General features: G+C 46.5%; 1 protein-coding gene across 8 annotated transcripts in view; it reads left to right on the top strand.

Moving 5' to 3' along the window:
• The first annotated feature begins 666 nt into the window (after positions 1-666).
• CAMSAP1 (calmodulin regulated spectrin associated protein 1) overlaps positions 667-18,987 on the top strand; it is a 101,718-nt gene continuing 83,397 nt past the window's right edge. For 5 of the 8 annotated variants that reach the window (XR_012124952.1, XM_073221446.1, XM_037007653.2 and 2 more), the window contains exon 1: positions 934-1,229. Coding sequence is in view for 5 of the 8 variants with exons in the window: in XM_073221446.1 (XP_073077547.1) it covers positions 1,070-1,229 (160 nt within the window). In the remaining 3 variants the exon portion in view is untranslated. The other 3 variants (XM_037007652.2, XM_073221455.1, XM_073221458.1) reach the window with 3 other exon arrangements.

Below are 18,987 nucleotides of genomic sequence, written 5' to 3'. Positions count from 1 at the left end.
TGCGAACGCCCAGGCTCCAAGCTTTGCGAGGTGGCGGGGCCGGGCCTGCTCCGGGACCCCGGCTGCAGCGCCGCGGGCAGGTAGGCAGGTATTCCGTTGGCTGCTCCCTGGACAGGGTCCGCGGGCTCGGCGCCCCGCTAGGGTGGGAGGCGCGCCCAGTGCTACGCTGGGAGTGGGGGTCCCTAGGCACCGTGGGCAGTTACGGAGGGGCGGTCTCCGTAATCCCATAACGGCTCCGAGGGCAGGGAGGGCGTCCCAGGGCTGTTCTGCGGGGGCGGGGACGGCCGGGCTCCGGGCGCCCCTTCCGCCCCGTCCGCCGAGCGGTCGCCTTCCGGAGGCGGCGGCCGGCCAGCACGGACCCCCAGGGGCGCAGCGGCCTCCGCGAGGGGCTCGGCCCGATTCGCCGCGGCGGGGCCTCAGGTGCGGAGGACGCGGGACGCGGAGAAGGAGGGGCAGCCCAGAGAGACGGCTGCGGCGAGCCCTGCCGAGCCCTTCCGTCGACACCACTTGCTCCGCGCGACCCTTCGCCCGGCGCCGCGGGGAGGAAAGGGACGAACGTGAGCCGGGGGCGGGGCGGCGGGCCTCACGCACTGCGCCTGCGGGAGGGGGCGGGGCGGCGGGCCGCGAGCTCTGCGCCTGCGGGAGGGGCGGGGCGAGCGCGGGCCGGGGGCGGGGCGGCGGGCCGCAATCTCTGCGCCTGCGCAGGGCTCAGCCGTGCGCGCGCTCCCGTCGGTTGGCTGCCTGCTCAGCGGCCGTCGCCTCCGCCGCCGCCGCCCCCGCGCCTGCCCGCGGCTCCTTCGCCGCCCCCGCCCCCCCCCTGCCCGCGCCCCCGCCTCGCAGCCTCCGGGCCTCGGCCCGGCCTCCCGGTCCGGCCCCGCAGCATGCAGCCGCAGCACCTGCGGCGGCGGTCACGGCGGCGGCTCTGAGGTGAGGTGGGGCCGGCGCGGGCGGCCTCCGGGCGGGGGTCCTGGCGTCGCGGCCCACGCGGTCCCGGCGCGGTGAGGGGCGCGGCGCCTTTGTTGCGGCGCGCCCGGCGCCGCCCGCGCTGCAGCGGCCTTTTCGTGTGCAGATGGTGGACGCGGGCGGCTGCCCGGCCGGGGAGGGCTGGCGGAGGATGGAGGCCGCGCCCGACGGCGCCCTGGACGTGGTGCCGCTGGACCGCTACGACCCCGCGCGGGCCAAGATCGCCGCCAACCTGCAGTGGATCTGCGCGAAGGCCTACGGCATAGGTGGGCCCGCGGGGCCCGGGGGCGGGGGCGGGCGGCCCGTAGGTGCGGGAGGAGGGCTTGCGCGGCTGCCGTGGAGTTGGCGCTGCACGGAGGGCGCGAGGCAGGGGGAGCCCCCGCGGCCACGCTCCCGCGGTTCTCGGCGAGCGGCGGCTGTGGATCGCCCCACGAGAAACCGCTGTGAATGGGTCGCGCTCATTCCGGATCCTTACCTTCGGTTCGTACCTGTTCCTGTTACCGAGTCTCGTTTGTCCGGCCTCTTGCGCTTGCTGGACGAAGACTCCCATTTCCACTCCGGGATTTTCCATACCGAGTGATTCTCGTAATCGCTGGGCTCTTTATTAATTTCAGGTGCTTTGTTTTCGGTGCCAAATTAAGAATGAGCGCTGTGTGTTCTTCTTTCTTTTGATCTGAAGCATTAAAAAAGTATTGCCGTTGCCGTGGTGAAGGCATTCGCGTTTCCAGCGCGAGGCTGAGCGGAGCCGTACAGGGAGGCGCTGGGGAGAGCAGGTCGCGAGCCCGCTGAGCAGGCCCTTCCCTGGGTGGGTCCCGCCCTCCGGGAGCGGGCGGCCGGGCGGCCGTGGAAGTTGGTCGTGCGGTGTGCAAGGAGAGTGTTTTATTTCACAGCTGGCGGTTTTGGAATTCTTGTTCGTAGCTCCGTTGAACTTGATTCGGCTTCTGGGCAGTATGATGGGGAAACACTGCCGCATGCATACATGGATTTATGTGATTGCTGGGAAAACACAGATTTGGTGAAAAGTGTACGATATTAGAGTGATGTGTAAGGAGTCACAGCTGAGCGGCCACTGGACAGTGTAAGCAGCTGCTGTGTCCTCCACTTCTGCCGTCTTCCCCGACACCCACCTGCGTCTTGCGCTGGCCTGGGTTTGGGGCTAACGTCACCAAATGGTGTCATTTAGAGATACAGGGACATCTTCTGGGACCGTTTCACATCGTGTTCTCAGATTCTCCCCACTCTTCCGCTCCCCTTTTCACTGCTGTGTAGTATTTCACTGGAGGTACTGGGTTCCCGTTGTCTTAAGCACTGTGGATTCTTGGGCAAGGGTTCAGGCCTGTGTGTCTGTAAGATCTTCTGTGTGGAAATAGCTCAGGTTGTACTAATGAGTGCTGCACAGACACGGATACTCCTTAAAAACCCTCTTACTTGCTTTTCAGTTTCTTTAGCAAAGTCAGTGCACTTTTGTCCAGTTGCTTTTAGCTTTGGCAATCAGCATGGCATTTGTCAGCTATTCAGAAATGAACATGCATCTCTCTCAGCCTTAATATTGGGTTAGTCTAGTTTATTTCCAGTACCAGATCGCTCTGTTAATACTTGTTGACTCATCAGATAATTAATTCTGAAGCTGGTGTTAAAATAGGCTTTAAAGTTTTGAAATTATTAAAGGCGGGTATTTATAGAACAGAGCAGGAGCAGGCGCTGAGGAAGACTAGATTCTGCCTGAGGGATCTAAGAGTGGATTGCACGTGGCCTGTTGGTCATGACCCCTTGGCTGCCCTGTATTCATCAAACCCTGATTTTAGGAGGTCTGCTTTCCATTCAGTTTTGCTAAACGAGAAGACTTTTCTCATCTGTATCTTGGTTCAGGAAGGGGAGCAGATAACAGTGCTTTTTCTAATTTAGAGTCTCTCAAGTCACAAATTTGGGAGATCCCAATTCAGATGACCAAGATGACTCAACTCAGTTCAGATGAAGTTATTTCATCTGTGTCGCTGGAGTGAGGGTCACAGCCAGGGTGGGAGATCAGCCCTACCCAGTGCTGAGTCTGGTCTTCCAGGAGACTGGGTGGGGAGGGGATTTTGATAGGATGGTGTAGATTTCTTTCCCCCACCACTCTCTTCCTAATCCAGAGGCCTATTCTTTGTTTGGTGTCTGAGTCTGTGTTTTCAGTCAGTTAGGCATGGCCCCTTTTACTGCATATGGCACATCAGTTTTGGGAGTAAGATGGTGAAAATGGCCTGTTTCACTTGTACAGTTGTTCACCAGGTAGCTGAATGAAACGCAGCGACCTTCCCCTTTGTACAGGACCTGGAAGCATGCAGACTGCAGGGCTGAAGGGCTCAGAGGCTGCCTTTCACGTTTTTTCATTTATCTTTCTGCCATTTGTGGTAAATGGGGAGGCTTGGGAGAGCTCATCCTTGGCCAGGCCTCCTGGTGGCATATTGTTAATGCTCCCCAACTGCCCTCATCTCTGGTGCCGAAGCCAAGAACCAGGGGCTGTCTTGTACTTTAATTTTGGATTCTGTCCCATCTCTTTTGGTAAATCCTGTTTCATTGACGGTGTTTTAATTGATTTTTATAAATAATACACTGGATATGTTGAAAATTATCCATTTACAAGTGGCTGTAAGGAGCTGAACCTGATTGGCTGGAATATTTTGTGATGTCCTTTAGGGTGAAAGTTGTAATAAATTGGCTAGAAAATTTAAAGGTGTGACTTGAAGTGCCATTTATTTTGCAGAATAGAGCACTGGACTGGGGCTACTGCATTCCCGGCTTTTGGTTTTAGTCTAAGACCTGAGGAAACTTAAAAGGTGTCTAGGCCTTGGTTTCTGGAGAAATGGCAGAGTAAGAGCTTTTGTTATCTCTCAAGGACAGTGTTGAAAAAATAAAAAGCCTAGGGAAGGTACTAGAAGGCACTTGGTTATTTGCAAGTGTGTTGCTATGTAGTACAGTGGTGATTTCACCCTCTGAGGAGCCTTGGAAACCAAATTGAGACTCACTGCAACTCAGACTCACCATGGAGCTGAGCTGCCTAACTTGGCGGGACCATAGGGGTCACCAAAGTCAAACTTCTCTTTTTACCAACAGCAAACTGGGATTGAGCAAGGCCACCGGGCTGTCCAGAATCCACTGCTAGTGAGGGATTGACATTCTCCTCCTCTCTCAGAGTAATTCAGTTACTGATTTGGAAACATTGCTGTGGAATGGGAAATCCGTGCACCAATGTTTTGGACTGTACAGCCATTGATGGGGTAACTGTAATTGAGCTTCTGCCAGCAGTCTTATTACATGTGTATATAAACCACAGAATAGTTTGAACTCTGTTTGCTTAATTGACGTTAGGAGCAAAATCCCTTGGTTGTCAACTCCAGGGGATCACCATGTTGCTTTGTTCTACTGACATTTGGTTAAAATGATCTAGAGCTTGGAACCCCTCTGCCCCAGAACTAGAAATGAAACCCGGCTGTGCTCTTGTCCCTGGGTTAGGGGGAGAGCAGCTGTTGCGTGAGTCCTTAGTGGGGAGCTCCTCATTCATAAGCATATTGTCAAGGTTTTTACCTGGTGATACGTTCAGATTACTGGTTTATGAGTTTAGATTGCATTTTTTGATAGTTTTTTTGTTCTTAGTGAGGGATTTGGGTGCCTCTGGGATGGCAGATTACAGGGCACCCTAGGTACTTGTGCTGGGGGGGACCAGATACTGTGGGGGTGCCGGTGGTCTTCCCTGTGCTTAGATGACTGAAAACCACCTGATGTCTCTGAGGTCAGGGGTTATGCTTTTGTCCTGTCTACTGCCATTTCTGTAAGACAGACAGCACTCAGCCACTGTCAAATGGGTAAAAAGAGTTGGAAATGCTCTTCTTTGAAACAGGTGGAATAGGAAGAGGTGTTTTCTGATTCCATCTTGGTGGCCTTACATGGATGGATTTATTTAAAGATATCCAGTGCATGTGCTCTCTTTCCTGCCCTGATTCTGTAAGTTACATATCAATCAAATAACATAAATCCATCCTTGACTTCCAACGGTCCTAATCCTTTAAATTTGAGCGACCCTCAAAAGGGTCAGCTACTGTTGTGCTTCAAGATGTTAACTTTGTACATGTTCTTTCAAAAAGCCCTCAACCTTTTCTTCTTTGTATTACATTTATCTTAATAGTTTGTGAGCTTCTCTTGTGATTGGTATTTTTGTGTGGCCATATCCCATTATATAAACCAGTGCTCTTTCTTAGTTGAACTATTGAAAAACTCAGATTGCTATCATTTTTCATCTGAGGTGAAGGTGACCAGGATGGAGCCAGTATACCATTCATTCAGTTGGTGATGATCGCGTAACACAGCATATCATGTGCATTGTGTGTTTTGTACTACAGGAAATACGGGGGGTAGTTACATGCCCTGTCCCCAGTAACTTGAAATCCACATGAGCCATTGACGTGAAGGAGGAAGATGAATTAGTGCAGGTACTGAAAAGTGCCAGCAGGACGTCAGCACCAGAGCTGCTGTGAGGTAGAACGTGAGGCACCAGATAGGCACACTGGGACCAGAGGGCTTGGACTGCAGGCGCGGGGCTGGTCACTGGGGGCGTGTTTGCGGAGGCTTTGCTGGGGAGATGGGCTTTGAAGGGTGGGTAAGGTTGGAGAAGTCTCCCCAAGTGTGGAGGGGAGGGCATCTGGCCAAGTTCCCTGCAGAGGAAGAATTGTTCGTGGGCACTGAGTCGATTAACCTTGTGGTGACAGAGGTTTTGTGGACTGAAATAGTAGGTGATTAGTTCGGAAATAGTCTAGGCCAGATTGTTTATGGTGTTACAAGCTGGTTAGGGATTTCTTTCATGATGTGTGCCTGGGAAGGCTTTTGTGTAGGGGGTGATGTGATGAGGGGGATAGCCTGGCAGGATTCTTATAGCAGGTTGGAATGGGTAGAGGCTGTGGTCAGGTGACATATCTTGTCTTAGTCTGTTTGGGCTGCTATAACCAGATACCATACACTGGGGACTTAAAAACAAAAATCTGTCTCTCGCAGATCTGTAGGCTGAAGTTCGAGACCCTGACACCGGCAGATTCGTTTCCTGGTTTGTAGGTAGCTGTCTTCTCACTATGTCCTCCTCATAGGGCTGGAATCTCTTCTGTAAGGGTCCTAATCCATTCAGGAAGGCTCTACCCTCATGACCGTAATCACCTCTCAAAGGCCCCACCTCCTAACACCATCACATTGTGAGTTAGGGCTTCAAACGTACGGACAGACACATTGAGTCTGTTGCCTAGCTTAAGTACAAGGCCTTGCCTAGCTTTCTACAGTGTCTGCCCTTATTCCAGGAAGGGTAGATTGAACCAATGGATGTTAGGAAAGCAGTCTCTGACAATGGGTTGATTGTTGCAAGGGTGTGGAGGTTGGCTGGGACTGCCACCTGGAGCCTGCATGCGGCACTCCTAATGGGAATATTTATAGTCTTTATCCCATAGAGCTTTTCTGCTTTCATGGCTTTGTCATCACCCACAAAAAGAGCATCTTTGAGCTTCTGTTTCTATTTCTGACTTTTTTTCATGCACTCTCACCTAGCCCTCTTTCTAACTGTTCATGTGAACTGGCTTATTTAAAAACCCCTCAGTCCCTGTCCTCCAGGCAGTTCAGACTTGGACAGAATTAAACGTACATCAATTCAGCTGAGCATCCTGTGGTGCACTGTGGGTCCTCACCATGCCTGTCGGCTCCCGTCGTGCTGGGCATGTGCACTAGGAGCCTGTGGTGCAAGGCCAGGGAGCTGGTGTCTAAGAGAGGAGCTGGTGCTGTGGCAGAACAGGGACGGAGGGAGAGAAGCTCCCTCAGGGTGTCTAGAATGTTCCATTTGGGAAAGTGGAGCTGAGTTTATGGCTTAGGTGGGTGAGAACCGGGTGGAGGTAAACCAGGACAAAGAGTAGAGGGGAATAGTGTTCTTCCTGCTCCTGGGGAGGCTGGTGTTCTTGGGATGAAGTTTGAGTTTGTAGCAGAATTGGAAGGTGAATGTAGATTGGAGAAAAATGCCTTGGGCCTAGGGCCAGGTCTTGGAATAGCTTAAATGGCTGATTGATAGATAGGGTTTTGTTGTGTATGAACTGGGGAGCTATTGGAGGTTTGGTGGGAGAAGAGACGTATTAAGCCTGGGCTTTTCAGAGAGGTCTCTGTTGGGATGACTAATGCCTGTTGTTGGGGATATAGGGAAGAGTTTTATTCTGGACCCTTGAGAAACCAACTTTATTGAGGTATACTTTACCTACAGTAAAATGCACACATTCTAAGAGTATTTGATGAGTTTAAACAAATGTACACACCACTGTGGACAGGACAACAATGAAGGCAGAACATTTTTATCCCCAAAGTTCCCTTGCGCCCCCTCCAGTCAGTCCCAACCCAGAGCTTCACCGACCTGCTCGTGCACTGTAGTCAAGATCAGTCAGTGTAGAGCTTCACGTACCTCTTCTAGTCCGTTAGTCACTCTGTCTGGCTTCCTTCACTCAGTAATATTTTTGAGATTCATCCATGTGTAGATATTTTTTCTGTGTAGTAGTGGTCTTTCTTGTTTAACTATCTGTATTTTACATTCAATCCCTTGCTTATCCTCGGATTGCTTCCAGTTTTTGTTAACTGTGACTTAAGATGGTATGAACGTTCATGTCTTTGTATGGATGTATGTTTTCATTTGTCTTATATAAATACCTGGGCATGAAGTTACTAGATCATGTGAGTGTGTTTAACTGCCCAGTTGTTTTCCATAGAGGCAGCATCATTTTGTATTTCCATTGGCAAAGTGTGAGAGCTCAGTTGCTCTGCATCCTTGCCAACATGTGGCATTGTCAGTCTTAATTTTAACGTTCAAGTGGATGGGTTGTGATAGCTCACTGTGGTTTCGGTGTGCATTTCCCTGATGACTAATGATGATGAGCGTTTTTTTATATGCTTATTGGCCATTTGAATATCCTTTTTTCTATGAAGTGTTTTCAGATCTTTGGCCAATTTGAAAAAAATCAGACTTTTATTTTGGGATAATTGTACATTAACATGCAGTTCTAAGAAATGCTACAGGGAGGTCCTGGGCACCCTTTACCCAGTTTCTTCAGTGGTAACTCACTGCAGTATCATAATAAAATGTCACAGCCAGGACACTGATATTGACAACTTCTTTCTTTGCTGGAATTTCCTATTATTAATTTGTTTTAAGAGAATTTATAAGTGCTTATGGAATCATTTTTACCATAGTTGCTTTAAAATCCTTGTCAGGTAATTCCAATGTCGGGATCCTCCAGGCATTGCCTTTTCTCATTTCAAGTCTTGACTCTTGGTTGTGGTCTGGCAGGTGATGTCTTACTGTTTCCTGGTCATTTTGCCTGTCATGTTAGGAGACTGGGTGCTATTGAAGTATTTTGTGTGGCAGGCAGTCTCCCTGTTGAGTTCAGCACCCGGGTCCTGGCCTACTTCTGGGGACTGGGGTTCCAGTGACCGTCTGACGGTCAGGCCTGTGTGGGGGCGCTGCTGCCTGCCTGGTGTGTGTGGCTGCGGGGGCTCTGCAGTTCCTGCAGGCGCTGCTTTAGGAGGCAGAAGGAGCTTTCTGGGGCTGGACTGCCTGCTGCCTCTAGATTGGGTGGGATGCTCTGCCCACAGGGCAAAGAGCTTCCTCTCTGGGTGCTTGTTACAGCAGGTTCTGTGCCTCAGGGTGGGGATGGAGAGCGTTTCCCAGGCCGGGCCCTTGTGGTGGGGTCCCACTGCTGGACTAGCCTTCTGCAAGGTGTTGGGGGAGAGGGAGGTGGGTCTCAGGTGATGGGGAGAGAGGATGCTTCTGGGCTGAGTGCTTTGTTGAGGTGGGTGTCCTAGGCTGCTTGTTAGTGGGACCTCCTGTCAGTTCCCCACAGATTCTGCCAGGCTGGCCTGGTGTGGTAATAGGTGGGACTTCTTTTTTGATCTGGGGCAGGACTGAGCCTTTTGGGGGTGCCTTCTGTTGCCAGTGTGAGGGTCAGGAAATACTAGGCCTGGCTCCCCTTCTGTTGCGTGGGGAGTCATAAGATGCCTTGTTGCTGTGCTGCTCCCCCAGTCCCAGGGTCTCAAACCAGTTTGCCTTCCTCTTTCACAATTCTGAGTTCTTTGGTTGTGTCTTTTGAGTTATTTCCTAGGCTACAGTTGTGCTCAGTGACCAGAAGTCCCCCCGGCTGCTTTAGAAGTCTCTGCCTTTGAATTTCTTCAGTATTACTGTTGTGATTTTTGGTGTGTACAGTTCCTTTTTTTTCCTTTTAAATCTTGCTGGGTTTCATGAATTTTTTTTATTTAATTAAATTAATTAATTAATTAATTTTTTATTTTATTTTTTGAGAGGGCATCTCTCATATTTATTGATCAAATGGTTGTTAACAACAATAAAATTCTGTATAGGGGGGTCAATGCTCAATGCAAAATCATTAATCCATCTCAAGCCTAATTCTCGTCAGTCTCCAATCTTCTGGAGCATAACGAACAAGTTCTTACATGGTGGACGAATTCTTACATAGTGAATAAATTCTTACATGGTGAACAGTGCAAGGGCAGTCATCACAGAAACTTTCGGTTTTGATTACGCATTATGAACTATAAACAATCAGGTCAAATATGAATATTCGTTTGATTTTTATACTTGATTTATATGTGGATCCCACACTTCTCCCTTTATTATTATTATTTTTATTTTTAATAAAATGCTGAAGTGGTAGGTAGATGCAAGATAAAGGTAGAAAACATAGTTTAGTGCTGTAAGAAGGCAAATGTAGATGATCAGATGATCAGGTGTGTGCCTGTAGACTAAGTATTAATCCAGGCTAGACAAGGGCAACAAGACATCCACGGATGCAGAAGATTTCTCTCAAAGCAGGGGGGGTGAGGTTCTGAGCCTCACCTCTGTTGATCGCCAAATTCTCACCTGATGGCCCCCCTGCAACTGTGCCTGTCTTAGGTTGTTCGTCCCTTGAGGAATCTTACCCGTCTCTGGCTAACCAGTCATCTTCTGGGGTCATACAGGGAAATGTAAAGTTGGTAAGTGAGAGAGAAGCCATATTGTTTGAAAAGGTTAGCTTTTTACTTCTTTGCAGATTTATGCCTTGTGGCTTCTATGCCCAGCACTTGTCTCGAGGCATCTTTACCACCTGGAGGAATTATGATACTTGGTAAATTCGATATGGGGCACAAATTCTATTTAAGGATTGTAATTAGGAAGGAAGAAGAAAAGCTATAGAGGTAGCATATGGAAGAAAACACGGGAGGATTGATTATTTCTTTGACAAATCTTCTTGTAGAGTACCTTAAGCATGTATAGGTTTTAAACTACTAACTAACTTGCACTCACATATTAACATAATAGGAATACGGTGACATAAACAAAGCAAATCTATAATTACCATCCATCTCCAGTGAAGCCAAGAAAACCATTTAGGCACCCTAGGCATTTGTGAAAATTTGTCTATGATATGATGGATATTGTCCAACTGTACTTGAACAGTCTGAGAGAAATCATACAAATTAAAGCAACCCATTTCTGGGATCTGTTCACATCCCATATGTTCTTTTAACCGTAGATAGTCTATAGTCATGAGATTTTGGAGCGCTACAACTTGCACCCCTCCCAACTCCTGGTTGAGTTCCAACAGTACAGATCCGGTCAAATTCGTTGTCTCACTGTATACACATGCCAGCCTAGACATCTCCCTCCTCATTCCAGTGGCAAGTCCAGGAAACGGTGGGGTGGATGCAGCCACAACCGCAGCATCGTCCGGATCCCTGTGGAGGCTTTTTGATGATCATCCCCCGGCACGAGTCCTCCAGAGAGTGCTGATGCCGGAAGCTCCTCCTCATATCATATCTTAGTTCATTTTCTGGGTAGCCAAGCTAGGCCTTGATCTTCTGCATAGAAACAAACAGACCCTTTGCCCACACATTGACATGCCCTCTATACCACTGTGTAGAACTCATTGGAGGTCAGCACACAGGAACTGCTTTTTTTATTTTTTATTTTTTATTAAGAGAAAGGAATATCATCAGAAAAGAGTACCTCCATAGCTGATCATCTGACACCCTTTAAGTGATCAACATTAAGGATATTTAAAGCATGCGTTGATCTTTGATTTACCAATAGTTTTATCCTATCAAGGAGTAATCCCCCTTTTCTTTCTTTCTTTCTTTCTTTTTTTTTTTTAAATTTTTAATCTACACTTACATGAAGAATACTATGTTTACTATGCTCTCCCCTATATCAGGTCCCCCCTAAAAACCACATTACGGTTACTGTCCATCAGCTTAACAAAATGTTGTAGAATCACTACTTGTCCTCTCTGTGTTGTACAGCCCACCCTCCCCTTTCTCCCTCCCCCCCATGCATGCTAATCTTAATACCCCCCTTCTTCTTCCCCCCCCTTATCCCTCCCTGCCCACCCATCCTCCCCAGTTCCTTTCCCTTTGGTACCTGTTAGTCCATTTTTGGGTTCTGTAATTCTGCTGCTGTTTTGTTCCTTCAGTTTTTCCTTTGTTCTTATACTCCTCAGATGAGTGAAATCATTTGGTATTTCTCTTTCTCTGCTTGGCTTATTTCACTGAGCATAATACTCTCCAGCTCCATCCATGTTGCTGCAAATGGTTGGATTTTTCCACTTCTTATGGCTGAGTAGTATTCCATTGTGTATATGTACCACCACATTTTCTTTTATCCATTCATCTACCGATGGACATTTAGGTTGCTTCCAATTCTTGGCTATTGTAAATAGTGCTGCGATAAACATAGGGGTGCATCTGTCTTTCTCAAACTTGATTGCTGCATTCTTAGGGTAAATTCCTAGGAGTGGAATTCCTGGGTCAAATGGTAGGTCTGTTTTGAGCATTTTGATGAACCTCCATACTGCTTTCCACAATGGTTGAACTAATTTACATTCCCACCAGCAGTGTAGGAGGGTTCCCCTTTCTCCACAGCCTCGCCAACATTTGTTTGTCTTTTGGATGGCAGCCATCCTTACTGGTGTGAGGTGATACCTCATTGTAGTTTTAATTTGCATTTCTCTGATAATTAGCAATGTGGAGCATCTTTTCATGTGTCTGTTGGCCATCTGAATTTCTTTTTTAGAGAACTGTCTGTTCAGTTCCTCTGCCCATTTTTTAATTGGGTTATTTGTTTTTTGTTTGTTGAGGTGTATGAGCTCTTTATATATTTTGGACGTCAAGCCTTTATCGGATCTGTCATTTACGAATATATTCTCCCATACTGTAGGGTTCCTTTTTGTTCTATTGATGGTGTCTTTCACTGTACAGAAGCTTTTCAGCTTAATGTAGTCCCACTTGCTCATTTTTGCTGTTGTTTTCCTTGCCCGGGGAGATATGTTCAAGAAGAGGTCACTCATGTTTATGTCTAAGAGGTTTTTGCCTATGTTTTTTTCCAAGAGTTTAATGGTTTTATGACTTACATTCAGGTCTTTGATCCATTTTGAGTTTACCTTTGTATATGGGGTGAGACAATGGTCCAGTTTCATTCTCCTACATGTAGCTGTCCAGTTTTGCCAGCACGATCTGTTGAAGAGACTGTCATTTTGCCATTGTATGTCCATGGCTCCTTTATCAAATATTAATTGACCATATATGTTTGGGTTAATTTCTGGAGTCTCTAATCTGTTCCACTGGTCTGTGGCTCTGTTCTTGTGCCAGTACCAGATTGTCTTGATTACTATGGCTTTGTAGGAGAGCTTGAAGTTGGGGAGTGAGATCCCCCCTACTTTATTCTTCTTTTTCAGGATTGCTTTGGCTATTCGGGGTCTTTGGTGTTTCCATATGAATTTTTGAATTATTTGTTCCAATTCATTGAAGAATGTTGCTGGTAATTTGAGAGGGATTGCATCAAATCTGTATATTGCTTTGGGCAGGATGACCATTTTGACGATATTAATTCTTCCTAGCCATGAGCATGGGATGAGTTTCCATTTATTAGTGTCCCCTTTAATTTCTCTTCAGAGTGACTTGTAGTTTTCAGAGTATAAGTCTTTCACTTGTTTGGTTAGGTTTATTCCTAGGTATTTAATTCTTTTTGATGCAATGGTGAATGGAATTGTTTTCCTGATTTCTCTTTCTATTGGTTCATTGTTAGTGTATAGGAAAGCTACAGATTTCTGTGTGTTAAGCAAAGTGTATCCTGCAACTTTGCTGTATTCCGATACCAGTTCTAGTAGTTTTGGAGTGGAGTCTTTAGGGTTTTTTATGTACAGTATCATATCATCTGCAAATAGTGACAGTTTAACTTCTTCTTTACCAATCTGGATTCCTTGTATTTCTTTGTTTTGTCTGATTGCCGTGGCTAGGACCTCCAGTACTATGTTAAATAACAGTGGGGAGAGTGGGCATCCCTGTCTTGTTCCCGATCTCAGAGGAAAAGCTTTCAGCCTCTCGCTGTTCAGTATGATGTTGGCTGTGGGTTTATGATGTATGGCCTTTATTATGTTGAGGTACTTGCCCTCTATGCCCATTTTGTTGAGAGTTTTTATCATGAATGGATGTTGAGTTTTGTCAAATGCTTTTTCAGCATCTATGGAGATGATCATGTGGTTTTTGTCTTTCTTTTTGTTGATGTGGTGGATGATGTTGATGGATTTTCGAATGTTGTACCATCCTTGCATCCCTGGGATGAATCCCACTTGGTCATGGTGTATGATCCTTTTGATATACTTTTGAATTCAGTTTGCTAATATTTTACTAAGTATTTTTGCATGTACATTCATCAGGGATATTGGTCTGTAATTTTCTTTTTTGGTGGGGTTTTTGCCTGGTTTTGGTATTAGGGTGATGTTGGCTTCATAGAATGAGTTTGGGAGTATTCCCTCTTCTTCTATTTTTTGGAGCACTTTAAGGAGAATGGGTATTATGTCTTCTCTGTGTGTCTGATAAAATTCCGAGGTAAATCCGCCCGGCCCCAGGGTTTTGTTCTTGGGTAGTTTTTTGATTACCGTTTCAGTTTCTTTGCTCGTAATTGGTTTGTTTGACTTTTGTGTTTCTTCCTTGGTCAGTCTTGGGAGGTTGTATTTTTCTAGGAAGTTGTCCATTTCTCCTAGGTTTTCCAGCTTCTTGGCATATAGGTTTTCATAGTAGTCTTTAATAATTCTTTGTATTTCTGTGGAGTCTGTCATGATTTTTCCATTCTCATTTCTGATTCTGTTGATTTGTGTTGATTCTCTTTTTCTCTTAATAAGTTTGGCTAGAGACCTTTCTATTTTGTTTATTTTCTCAAAGAACGAGCTCTTGGTTTCGTTGATTTTTGCTATTGTTTTATTCTTCTCAATATTGTTTATTTCTTCTCTAATCTTTATTATGTCCGTCCTTCTGCTGACTTTAGGCCTCATTTGTTCTTCTTTTTCCAGTTTCAATAATTGTGATGTTAGACTATTCATTTGGGATTGTTCTTCCTTCTTCAAGTGTGCCTGGATTGCTATATACTTTCTTCTTAAGACTGCTTTCGCTGCGTCCCACAGAAGTTGAGGCTTTGTGTTGTTGTTGTCATTTGTTTCTATATATTCCTTGATCTCTATTTTGATTTCTTCATTGATCCATTGATTATTTAGGAGCATGTTGTTAAGCCTCCATGTGTTTGTGAGCCTTTTTGTTTTCTTTGTAGAGTTTATTTCTACTTTTATACCTTTGTGGCCTGAAAAATTGGTTGGTAGAATTTCAGTATTTTGGAATTTACTGAGGCTCTTTTTGTGAACTAGTATGTGGTCTATTCTGGAGAATGTTCCATGTGCACTTGAGAAGAATGTGTATCCTGTTGCTTTTGGATGTAGAGTTCTATAGATGTCTATTAGGTCCATCTGTTCTAGTGTGTTGTTCAGTGCTTCCGTGTCCTTATTTTCTGCCTGGTGGATCTATCCTTTGGGGTTAGTGGTGTGTTGAAGTCTCCTAAAATGAATGCATTGCAGTCTATTTCCCCCTTTAGTTCTGTTATACTGTTTCACATATGCTGGTGCTCCTGTATTGGGTGCATATATATTTAGAATGGTTATATCCTCTTGCTGGGCTGAGCCCTTTATCATTATGTAATGTCCTTCTTTATCTCTTGTTACTTTCTTTGTTTTGAAGTCTGTTCTGTCTGATATTAGTACTGCAACCCCTGCTTTCTTCTCACTGTTGTTTGCCTGAAATATGTTTTTCCATCCCTTGACTTTTAGTCTGTGCTTGTCTTTGTGTTTAAGGTGAGTTTCTTGTAAGCAGCATATAGATGGGTCTTGCTTTTTTATCCATTCTATTACTCTGTGTCTTTTGATTGGTGCATTCAGTCCATTTACATTTAGGGTGACTATTGAGAGATATGTACTTATTGCCATTGCAGGCTTTAGGTTCGTGGTTACCAAAGGTTCAAGGTTAGCTTCTTTAGTATCTTACTGCCTAACTTAGCTCGCTTATTGAGCTGTTATATATACTGTCTGGAGATTCTTTTCTTCTCTCCCTTCTTATTCCTCCTCCTCCCTTCTTCATATGTTGTGTGTTTTGTTCTGTGTTCTTTTTAGGAGTGCTCCCATCTAGAGCAGTCCCTGTAGGATGCCCTGTAGAGGTGGTTTGTGGGAAACAAATTCCCTCAGCTTTTGCTTGTCTGGGAATTGTTTAATCCCACCATGATATTTAAATGATATTCGTGCTGGATATAGTATCCTTGGTTCAAGGCCCTTCTGTTTCATTGCATTAAATATATCATGCCATTCTCTTCTGGCCTGTAGGGTTTCTGTCGAGAAGTCTGATGTTAGCCTGATGGGTTTTCCTTTATAGGTGACCTTTTTCTCTCTAGCTTCCTTTAAAACTCTTTCCTTGTCCTTGATCCTTGCCATTTTAATTACTATGTGTCTTGGTGTTGTCCTCCTTGGATCCTTTCTGTTGGGGGTTCTGCGTAATTCCGTAGTCTGTTCGATTATTTCCTCCCCCAGTTTGGGAAAGTTTTCAGCAATTATTTCTTCAAAGAGACTTTCTATCCCTTTTCCACTTTCTTCTTCTTCTGATACCCCTATAATACAAATATTATTCCTTTTGGTTTGGTCACATAATTCTCTTAGTGTTGTTTCATTCCTGGAGATCCTTTTATCTCTCTCTATTCAGCTTCTATACGTTCCTGTTCTCTGGCTTCTGTTCCTTCAATGGCCTCTTGCATCTTATCCATTCTGCTTATAAATCCTTCCAGGGATTGTTTCACTTCTGTGATCTCCTTCCTGACATCTGTGATCTCCCTCCGGACTTCATCCCGTTGCTCTTGCATTTTTCTCTGCATCTCATCCAATTCTCTTGCATTTTTCTCTGCATCTCTGTCAGCATGTTCATGATTTTTATTTTGAATTCTTTTTCAGGAGGACTGGTTAGGTCTGTCTCCTTCTCAGGTGTTGTCTCTGTGATCTTTGTCTGCCTGTAGTTTTGCCTTTTCATGGTGATAGAGATAGTTTGCAGAGCTGGTACGAGTGACGGCTGGAAGAGCTTCCCTTCTTGTTGGTTTGTGGCCTTCCTCTCCTTGGAGAATAGCGACCTCTAGTGGCTTATGCTTGTCTGCTGTGTGCAGACAGGGCTTCTGCTTCCTGCCCGGCTGCTATGGAGTTTATCTCCGCTGTTGCTGTGGGCGTGGCCTGGCTCGGGCTGCTCCTCCAAAATGGTGGAGCCCTGTTGGAGGGGGAGCGGCCGGGAGGCTATTTATCTCCGTAAGAGGCCTCTGTGCTCCCTGTTGCCCAGGGGGTTAGAGTGCCCAGAGATCCCCAGATTCCCTGCCTCTGGACTAAGTGTCCTGCTTGCCCCTTTAAGACTTCCAAAAAGCACTCTCTAAACCAAAACAACAACAGCAACAATGAAAGAGTAGAAAGAAAAAAAAAAAGGAAAAAACACACGATTTTCTTTGTCCTCAGGTGCCAGTCCCAGGCACCTGCCCACTGGTCCTGCCGCCCTGCCTCCCTAGCACTGGGGTCCCCGTTCCTCCAAGGCCTCCCAAAAACACTCGCCAAAAAGAGGGAAAAACACGCGACCGTCTCCATCCCCAGGCGCCGGTCCCAGGCACCCGCTCACCGGTCCTGCCGCCCTGCCTCCCTGGCACTGGAGTCCCTGTCCCCCTAAGGCCTCCAAAAAGCACTCACCAAAAAGAAAAAAAAAGGGAGAAACGTGCAATTTTCTTTGTCCTCAGGCGCCGGTCCCAGGCACCCGCCCACTGGTCTTGCTGCCCTGCCTCCCTGGCACTGGAGTCCCTGTCCCCCTAAGGCCTCCAAAAAGCACTCACCAAAAAGAAAAAAAAAGGGAGAAACGTGCAATTTTCTTTGTCCTCAGGCGCCGGTCCCAGGCACCCGCCCACTGGTCTTGCTGCCCTTCCTCCCTGGTATTGGGGTCCCCGTCCCTCCAAGGCTTCCAAAAAGCACTTGCCGAAAGAAAAAAAGAAAGGGAAAAACGTGCAATTTTCTTTTTCCTCAGGCGCCGGCCCCAGGCCCCCGCCCACCGGTCCCGCCGCCCTGCCTCCCTAGTATTGGGAAAATCGCGCGATTTTCTTTGTCCCCAGGCGCCGGTCTCAGGCACCCGCTCACCAGTCTTGCTGCCCTGTTTCGCTGGTATTGGGGTCCCTGTCCCTTTAAGGCTTCCAAAAAACACTCGCCAAAAAGAAAAAAAAAGGGGAAAATGCACGATTTTCTCCGTCCTTGGGCGCCAGTCTCAGGCACCCACCCTCCGGTCCTGCCGCCCTGCCTCCCTCGCACCAGGGTCCCTGTCCCTTTAAGGCTTCCAAAAAGCACTCGCCAAAAAAAAAACCGCTCCGGTTGCTTTCCACCCGCCGGGAGCCGGGGGGAGGGGCGCTCGGGTCCCGCCGGGCCGGGGCTTGTATCTTACCCCCTCGCAAGGCGCTGGGTTCTTGCAGGTGTGGATGTGGTCTGGATGTTGTCCTGTGTCCTCTGGTCTCTATTTTAGGAAGAGTTTTCTTTGTTATATTTTCATCGATCTATGTGTTTTTGGGAGAAGATTTCCACTGCTCTACTCACGCCGCCATCTTGGCTCCGCCCCCGGGTTTCATGAATTTTATATACGTATTGCAAAATTCATGTCCATTATCTGTTGAAATACAGTTTCTGCCGAGTATTTTATCTCTTCCTGGGCCTCCAGTCTTCTGTGACACAGTGGGTGTCATTTACCTTAACTACTGCATTTTTTCTCTTCTGTGTCTAATCTATTCAACAATCTATTACATAAAATTAAATTTAGTTACCATATTTTTCTGTTCTAGATTTTCTACCAGGTTCTTTTTCTAATTTACAAAGTTCTTTTTTTTCATAATTTCCATTTTTTCTGCCAAAATTCTTTTTTTTGTAAATTAAGATATCATTGATATATAATCTAATAAAGATTTCACAGAGCAACATTGTGGTTGCTACATTCACCCATATTATCAAGTCCCTGCCACAGTCTTCATGGTAGTCACTGTCCATCAGTGTAATAAGATGTTAGAGTCATTACTTGTCTTCTCTGTGCTATACTGCCCTCCCCATGACCTCCCTGCATTATGTGTGCTAATCGTAATGCCCCTTAATCCCCTTCTACCTCTCTTCCCACCCACCCTCCCCAGTCCCTTTCCCTTTGGTAACTGTTAGTCCATTCTTGGAATCTCTGAGTCTGCTGCTGTTTTGTTTCTTCGGTTTTGCTTAGTTGTTATACTCCACAAATGAGTGAAACCATTTGGTACTTGTCTTCTCTGCCTGGCTTATTTCACCAATCATAGTATCCTCTAGCTCCATCCATGTTGTTGCAAATGGAAGGATTTGTTTCTTTCTTATGGCTGAATAATATTCCATTGTCTATATGTACTACATCTTCTTTATCCATTCATCTGCAGATGGACACTTAGGTTGTGTCCATATCTTGCCTATTGTAAATAGTGCTGTAATAAATATAGGGGTGCATATGTTGTTTTGAATCTGAGATCTTGTTTCCTTTGGGTAAATTCCTAGGAGTGGAATGCCTGGGTTAAATGCTATTTCTATTTGTTGTTTTTTGAGGAACCTCCAT

Source organism: Manis javanica, chromosome 2 (genome assembly GCF_040802235.1).
Source record: "Manis javanica isolate MJ-LG chromosome 2, MJ_LKY, whole genome shotgun sequence".
Taxonomy (NCBI): Eukaryota; Metazoa; Chordata; class Mammalia; order Pholidota; family Manidae; genus Manis; species Manis javanica.
This window is presented reverse-complemented; position numbering and strand designations above follow the sequence as displayed.